General features: G+C 33.6%; 1 protein-coding gene across 1 annotated transcript in view; it reads left to right on the forward strand.

The window, feature by feature from the left end:
• Nucleotides 1-8,966, forward strand: part of SCN9A (sodium voltage-gated channel alpha subunit 9) — a gene marked incomplete at its 5' end in the record, with an annotated part of 81,526 nt that extends 72,560 nt beyond the window's left edge. The window contains 3 exons of the mRNA XM_081815474.1: nucleotides 374-478; nucleotides 2,220-2,490; nucleotides 5,374-8,966. Coding sequence (XP_081671600.1) covers nucleotides 374-478; nucleotides 2,220-2,490; nucleotides 5,374-6,566 — 1,569 coding nt within the window. The remainder of the gene's footprint in view (nucleotides 1-373; nucleotides 479-2,219; nucleotides 2,491-5,373) is intronic.
• Between the last annotated feature and the right edge of the window lie 352 nt (nucleotides 8,967-9,318).

The raw sequence follows: 9,318 nt of genomic DNA on the forward strand, positions 1-9,318 counted from the left end.
TATTCTTATTTCTTATAACCCTTCCTAATATATTAGTTATCTAGCAATAAAATGCCAGATGAGACAAGTAGCAGATAAAATGAAATATCAGCACATAGTTTAAAATAACACAGGTTACCTCACCAAAAGAAAATTGAGCCAATAATTATGATATGCAATATATATATTTTATATATGCACATTACATTACTTATGGAGAGTCATGGGCCTATATCTAAGTAATTATTTAAGACATATTTTATTTATAGCTATGTGGCACATAATAAAATGCATTTTATTTCTATATAAAACATTTTTAACCTGTCTTAATGATCTGAGAAAAGATCTAGATAATGATTTCGGTTTTAACTAGGTTTATTTTTTGTTTCTTTACCTTGGAGGTCAAGACATCTTTATGACAGAAGAACAGAAGAAATACTATAATGCAATGAAAAAGCTGGGATCTAAGAAACCACAAAAGCCAATACCTCGGCCAGGGGTAAAAAAAAAAAAAACAGTTCATCCTTAAACAACACAGGGGTTAGGGGCACCAACCCTCCACACAGTTGAAGATATGTGTATCAACTTTTGATTTCCCCAATTCTTAACTACTAAGAGCCTACTGTTGACCAGAAATCTTACCGGTAAACTGAACAGTTGATGAACACATAGTTTATATATACGTATTATATACATATGTATGTACATACATACATTCTTACATAAGGTAAGCTAGAGAAAAGAAAATGTTATTAAGAGAATCATTAAGAAGACTAAATACATTTACAGTACCATATTTATCTAAAAAAAGTTCATGTATTAGTGGACCCATGCAGTTCAAATCTGTGTTGTTCAAGGTATACATATATATGTATAATATATATCTCTAGCATATAAATTTTCAAATTATTTTTAATTCATCTTTAATGTACAAGTAGTTCTTAAACATAAATGCTAATATTTGAACAAAAATCCTTATAAAACTAAATATATGTGTTTTGAACATTACCGCAGTTCTTAATATTCTTATTTTTAATTTTTCTATAAAAATGAAAAGTAATTATATATGGTTTTACTTTTATATTAGCTATACAGCTTACTACGAGTACAATGGTCTGTAGAGGATACAAATAAAATTTACTTTTGACTGAAATGTATTTATCTAAATGACGATTTTATGATGTAGTGATTGCTATCTATCATTAGGGTAAAACTAACTTGCAGATTTTTGATATTGTGACAAATAGAAAGAGAAGCAGTTGGACTGATCATGAATCTAAACTTTTTTTCTACTGTGAGGTCAAAGACCAGAGCGGGCTTAGATGGAAATAGTGAGTCTTAGCCGTCAAAGGATAGTTTGTATTCCTCTAACAACTGGCAGTTGGGGGGGGGGGTCACAAAAGTGTAAATGCATTATATGCATTTCAATTTATATTCAACATAACATACCTTGCCAAAGAGTCATAGCTGAAGACAAAGCCAGTTAGTACCCAGCTGCCTACATGAGGATCACCCGGCACTTTTCAAATGGACTCATTGCCAGGTCTCAACCAGACCTACTGAATCACAGCCCTGGTATTTAATTTTTTGCTTGCCCCACTTGATCTTGGTAAAATGCCTTAAAACTTTCTAATGTGACTATAAAAAGGATTTTGAAAAAGGTCGTGTTTCCCGGAAAGCATAATACTAGCAGTGAGATTAAAAGGAAAGGTGATATGTAAGTATGGGTATGTATGGAAATATGTTCTGTACATGAAAGAGACAGGAAATTATAGGTCTCATACCATAACAGTCATATCAGTGCAAGACCATGTAACACATTAGCTAAAATAATATGACAAAGTAGAAATTTAGAGACATGTTATTTTATTAACTTGAAACACTCCAGGTAGTGGAGCTGAGGTTTTCTTAGTAAAAAATTACCTGTGACCACGGCAATTCATATATAACATAATAGGGTGGATGAGTTTAAAAGCAAATGTTAGTATACACGACCAACGGAAACCTGGCTGGTCTGGTATATACCAGAAGTCAACAACAACAACAAAAAGGTTTCATTCGCTCTGAGTTAGATTTAACTCATTAATAATATATCTTCTAAAAATCAAGAACCTATGACCAAGGATAATTTATGCAAGTTTTAAAGACATACCTTTTTAAAATATTTTTTATTAATGTAATGATGAATGGATACTTGCAAAACCTACTCTACATTCCATATTATTCCTGTTTCGTTACAGAACAAATTCCAAGGATGTATATTTGACCTCGTAACAAACCAAGTTTTTGATATCACCATCATGGTTCTTATCTGCCTCAACATGGTAACCATGATGGTAGAAAAAGAGGGACAAAGTAAATACATGACTGATGTTTTATACTGGATAAATGTGGTTTTTATTATCCTTTTCACTGGAGAATGTGTGCTGAAACTGATCTCCCTCAGACACTACTACTTCACTGTAGGATGGAACATTTTTGACTTTGTGGTTGTGATTCTCTCCATTGTAGGTAAGACCATTTTGAATCAAACTAAACTTCACTTACGCTCAGAGAAGCTTCTGAATTCTTGAATGTAAATTTACTTTTGAGTACATAAGTAAAAGGAAAGAATGAAGAAGCCTTAAAGACAAAACTAAATAAAACAAAGACCTCTGTGTCAGAATTCCTGGGTTCATGCTCCAGGTCTCGAAGCCACAACTTTTCTATTTGTTAGAAGCATGTAATACTCCCTGATATTTGATTTCCAAGATTACCCTTCAAAGAAGTAGCAACTGTGTCTATATGTAGGTAAGTAGTAGAAAGACCTATATGGGGGTAGAAAGACCAATGGAGAATCTGAAATCACCTCTAGTTTTAGCACATCATGAGAACTGTCCCTTGATTAATGATCATTAATAGCCAGAATACCCTGACTCTTTGTAAACATTCCTTCTGAATTCGAAGTGAAGGTAAGGTCTCAAGAAATGCCATTTTCATTTCTTATGGCCTCATACTTGGCAAGTCTATAAAATAGAATCATTTCTCAACCAACCCCAGTCATGGCCATGAATCACAGTACATGATTTTATACTTCTTCCCCTTTCATTAGCATAGCTGTTTCTCTGTCCTCTTGTTTTCTCACTATCTGCACATGCCTTGCTCCATATTTTAGGGTTGCATTTATTTTTAGAATTACAAATTTTAGACAGAAAGAGATTGTGGAGATTATTTAATACACATTCAACTTACAGATGATGAAACAGGCAGAACCAGAAAGGTTAAAGGTCACATAACCTAACACCTCAATATAGAGTACCATGTCACTTAGAAGAGGCATTCAAAATCAATTTTTGAAAAAAGAGTATTAAGAAAGTATTAAGATATCAGAAAACAAATTAAAATTTAGATAGGAATCTCAGAGTAATAACAAGCAAAATAGTGGAAGCATTCCCTTCAAGTTAGGAAGAAAAAAAGAGTGTTCCTCAATCACCTCTATTTTTAACAGTGTTGGCTGATGCAATTAAATAAGAAAACAGAGGGATACATGGAGCAAATGATCTTCATTGTCAGATCATATTATGACATTCTTTAAAAATGAAAGAGAATCAACCAAAAAAAATGGATTCAATTAGAATTAAGAAGTTACAAACTTTAAATCACGTGTATCGATATTCATAAGTGTTTTATATGTGGACAAAAAATTTAGAAAGTATACCTAAAGAAAAATCTCATTTGCATTTGCAATAAAAATAAAGTAAAATATCCAGTAACAACTTATGCATTTCTTAATGCATAAGACTTCTATGAGGAAAGCCAACAGACATAAAAGAAGTCTTATATAATTGAAAGGCTTTTCTTATACTTGGGTAAGAAGGCTATCACTGTAATCATGACCCTGTTTGAAATAAATTAATTTGTAAATGCAGTGTTATCCCAATGAGAATATCAATAAGTCTTTTTGCCTGGTGGAAATAATATATTGGCAATATAAGTCTAAATGATTCTAAAATTTATCTGGAAGAAAAATTAAAGTAATGAGGAGTGACATATTGCTAGATACTTAGACTATTATAACATTGATGAAGTAAAACAGTGTTCTCAATGGATTCATATAGATAATTCAAAATTTAACTTCACTATATAGAGAATTACTAATTTGCTCAGTAGAAAGATTACGTGAATCAAAAATTAAAGTGTTAAAAATAGATTCAAGAAGAAATAAATTTATAACAATGAACCTGAATAGTCCTTCCTATTTATGACACAAATTTGAGTCTATGAAGAAAAAAATAACAGATTATATAAAAATCAAAATATTCTATGGAGAAAACCTCACCACCACCTCTCCCCAGTCAAAAAGATTAAAAGACAAAACAGGGAAAAATTGTATGTAGCATGTAAGATCAACAAAGGATTAGCACTTTCAGTAGAAAAATAGTCTTCCTAAATCAATAAGAAAATAGTAAATATCTCATTAGAAAAATGGGCAAAGGATTTGACATGGCCAAAAAGAGAAAGTTGAAAATAGACAAGCACACAAAACGTCCAATAAACAAGAAAAAAATGTGGATTTTTTTTCCAACAAAAAATTTATAATGAGGTGTTTTGAAACATCATAAAGATTTTCTGGTAAAAATTTAAAGAACCACAATACTGGTTGAGCATGTGGAGGATGAGCACTTTCATACATCATTGTGAAGAGGTATACAGACTTTCTGGAGATAGGTTTGGTGATATATAAGAAAATCTTAAATACACTGATCATTTATTAACATATTATCAAATGATGCTCACATAACTAGAAAAAAATATACCTACTTGAATATTTACCTCAGCCAAAAATATTGAAAACAACATAAAATTCTTCAATATGTGGTTATTTGGACAGAACATTATGGAACTATGAGAAATTACTTTGTTGCCATTTGAATGGAAATATTTCCATGACATGATAAAGTGACTCAGATTATAAAAAATGCCTATGTAACATAATTACATTCATGTGACAATGTGTGTGTATGCTTGCACAGAAAAATGTCTAAAGTGATACTCAACAAAATAGTAACAGTTATTATAATTGATGGTATTTCAGGTGATTTAGATTTCCTTTTAAGCGCTTCACTGTATTGCTTGAATTTTCTACATGAGTAGGTATCACCCATATAATCAAAAATTATTATGGATGAAAAAAAAATGTCCACAAACTTAATAAAGGGAGAGAAAATGTCACAATGGCAGTATCAGTCATTTTCCTTTGGGATTGCTCAATCTTTTGATTGTTAGGAAATTGCTTTCAATATAAAATGACAGTCCTGAAATGGTAAGAGAGAAGATGGCAGATAAAATTACTTGAAAGTCGTGATTTTCTGTAGCATGGATATTTAACTATTTCCATCCCCTCCCCCTCCCCAGGTATGTTTCTGGCTGAGCTGATAGAAAAATACTTTGTGTCCCCTACCCTGTTCCGAGTGATCCGGCTTGCCAGGATTGGTCGAATCTTGCGTCTGATCAAAGGGGCCAAGGGGATCCGCACGCTGCTCTTTGCCCTGATGATGTCCCTTCCTGCCTTGTTTAACATCGGCCTCCTGCTCTTCCTGGTCATGTTCATCTACGCCATCTTTGGAATGTCCAACTTTGCCTATGTTAAAAAGGAAGCTGGAATTAATGACATGTTCAACTTTGAGACCTTTGGCAACAGCATGATCTGCCTGTTCCAAATTACCACCTCTGCTGGCTGGGACGGATTGCTAGCACCTATTCTCAACAGTGCACCACCTGACTGTGATCCAAAAAAAGTTCATCCTGGAAGTTCAGTTGAAGGAGACTGCGGGAACCCATCTGTTGGGATATTCTATTTTGTCAGTTACATCATCATATCATTTCTGGTTGTGGTGAACATGTACATTGCTGTCATCCTGGAGAACTTCAGTGTTGCTACTGAAGAAAGTACTGAACCCCTAAGTGAGGATGACTTTGAGATGTTCTACGAGGTTTGGGAGAAGTTTGATCCTGATGCCACCCAGTTTATAGAGTTTGCCAAGCTCTCTGATTTTGCAGCTGCCCTCGATCCTCCTCTTCTCATAGCCAAACCAAACAAAGTCCAGCTCGTCGCCATGGACCTGCCCATGGTCAGTGGGGACCGGATCCATTGTCTTGACATCTTATTTGCTTTTACAAAGCGTGTTTTGGGTGAAAGTGGAGAGATGGACTCTCTACGTTCACAGATGGAGGAAAGGTTCATGTCAGCAAATCCTTCTAAAGTGTCCTATGAACCCATAACGACTACACTAAAACGAAAACAAGAGGATGTGTCTGCTACTGTCATTCAGCGTGCTTACAGATGTTACCGCTTACGGCAAAATGTCAAAAATATATCCAGCATATACATAAAAGATGGAGACCGAGATGATGGTTTGCCCAGTAAAGAAGATATGGTGTTTGATAACATTAATGAGAACTCGAGTCCAGAAAAAACAGATGCAACCCCGTCCACTGTCTCTCCACCTTCATATGACAGTGTAACAAAGCCAGACAAAGAGAAATATGAAACAGACAAAACAGAAAAGGAAGACAAAGGGAAAGATAGCAAGGAAAGCAAAAAATAGAGCTTTGTTTTTGATATATTGTTTACAGCCTCTGAAGGTGATATATTTGTGTTAATAAGACTCTTTTAAGGAAGTCTATGCCAAAACTTTTTATCAAAATATTCTCAAAGTCAGTGCAGTGACTAGCTCTGATTCCCTTAAATAGGTGGGCAGCATTAGCAGATGGCTACATTTGCATTGGTAAATGATTCTGTATGAATTGTGAGAGTCTCTATAGGGAGTCGATTACAGCAAACAAAGCTGGTTTAATTTTATTTGCTTTTCATAAATCAGATGACCATGTGGAAAGTGTTCACATTTGCCTTGTCATCTTTTCACGGGATTCTGGACATTCCTGTTTCCCATGCAAATACAAACACCCACACATCTATCATTTGGATATCTATAAAAGTAGTTTACCTTGGCTTTGCAATGAAATGTCCTGATAGAAGGAATGGCCATTAGTAACGAATGTTTAGTTAACACATCTGTTTTTAGGGAGCAAGACTCTTCTCCATGTACAGAGGACGTTCTATATTTTGAGGTGCTTACATTTATTCTATACTGCATCAGAACCAATTTTTATGTGCCTAGACAATGCCATGCGAATAAAAACGTATGTAGGCTATTCACTTCAACAAATATTTTTCATTCATCTTGACTCATAGACCAACCAGGATAAGACTTACCTTTAGAGTATCGTGCTTCATAGCCTGCCTTTTAAAATATCCTTCTTTGTTCATATGATAACCATACAACATGAGAAATTATTTTAAGTACATATCACATTCCTCAAAAGAAGAAAAAAACTGAAGATGCTTAAGAAAAGAAGGAATGGAAGAAAGCTTTATTCACTTTTATTTATACAATCTAACACTTGGCTGTGCTGCCCTAAAACACCAATGATAACCCTACTCTTCATCTGTTTGGTCACAAATTTCTGCTTTCTCAGGCAGTATTGTCTAGTCATTCTTTAGCACAAAGCAAAGTTAATATTTTTCTTCAGTGAAGTGCTTCCTGATGTGCAGATATCTATTTGATAATGTGGTTCATGTATGAGCAGATAATGACTTGGGCAAAGTCTGGACTGCATCACCTGCATGCCATCCGAAATGTGTATGGCAAACTTTCAAGTCACGATACATGACGGTCTTTCAACACAGACTTGTGTTGAGCATGAGTGAAAGATCATTCAACGGGGATTCTTGCCACCCTGCTTTCTTGCCACTAACTTACTTCCCTAATTTGTGCTATTAATCCTTTTGGACCCTTCTCTTTCATCTATAAAAATGAGGACAATGTTACTTTGACTTACAATTCTAGGACTATGAGGTATATTTGATATCAATCAATAAGTACCCTGAGCTTATAGTTCACCAAGCACATATTCATTTTGTTTTAGCTGCTGTCCGCCTACCAAGGATTATAAATCTAGTTTTAAAAAATCCTCGTTGATGATGGCTTGAAAAGAAATGGCCATGATGCATTTTTTTCATGAGTTTATTTCAGGAATATGAGCTCTTTCTTCTATCAAGTTACTTATGCATAGGCAAAAATTGAGTTACATAAGTAGAAAGTAATTTTATTTAGAAGATTTTGTAGGAGTTTTCAAAGCAAGTATATATATCATTCATTTGCTTTTCTAAATTAAAAAAGAACATAAATTATATTTCTATAATAAATACAACATATTTTTTGTTGTTCAGGCTAGTTAAAAATAAAGGAAATTTTAAGAAAACCTACAGAAATGAAGAGTATGGGTGGAAAATGACAGACAGAAAGTGGGACAGACTAAGAAACACAGACATGAGATCAACAGAAAAAAAACAGAGACATTTCCACAGAACTTCGTATCTTGAAAGTTTTTAAATTGTGACATATTTTACAACATCCGTGAGGGAGATTATCACTTCTAGACATTTGTCCTAAGGTACATATGAAATTAAATCTAGGGCCAAAGATTCTTTGCACCTACAGTCAATCATTCATCTTAGGTTATTTGAGCCCCTGTTTTATTTAATATGAAAGATACCATGCAGTGTTTCCCTAGACTATGTAGAGCATTGCATTGCATGCCTGCTAAGCCTGTTGAAAATAGGTTTTGACAATTAGGGAACCGTCCAAATATATTACATTTGTAATATTTTTAATACATTAAATTAAGAAATTAATATCACCTTAGATTTAAATTCAGTCTATCCTTATTATTTTAAACCCATATAACTATAACTGCATTTTGCGTATTTATATATTATGAAAAGACGTATGGTGGACAGGTTTATGTGTGATTTACTATTAATGTTTTTACATTGCCTTATTTTTATGTAAAATAAAAAATACTGGCAACTGGTTCCTCAACAGTTTCTTCTTAGCATTTCAAAAAAAAAAAAATTTACAAATTTGCTCTTTTCTCTTATTTCATGCCGAACCAATTTCATGCTGAACAGTACTTTTTTTTAATATAACATAGTTAGGTTTTGTATATATATGTTTTCCCAGGAATGTCTAGTTGTGACTTTTTATCAATTAAAAACAATATATGGAATTGAGAGCTTATTTTGTACTGTGTAAGCTTGAAGTAAAATTAGCCTTTGCTTTTCATGTTGGTTACTGTTCAGTACTGATAATGAAATGCCTCCAGAAGGCACTGTCATGCTAATCTTTAAGTTACATAATCACTGGATTCATTTCACCTGATGAGGTAGAATGGCAGTTACACTGTAAAATTTAAGTTAGAATAAAATGGAAGGAAACACAAATGGAAGCAAAGATT

The sequence above is a fragment of the Leptonychotes weddellii genome, chromosome 3 (assembly GCF_054177405.1).
Source record: "Leptonychotes weddellii isolate Sample4059 chromosome 3, ASM5417740v2, whole genome shotgun sequence".
NCBI lineage: Eukaryota > Metazoa > Chordata > Mammalia > Carnivora > Phocidae > Leptonychotes > Leptonychotes weddellii.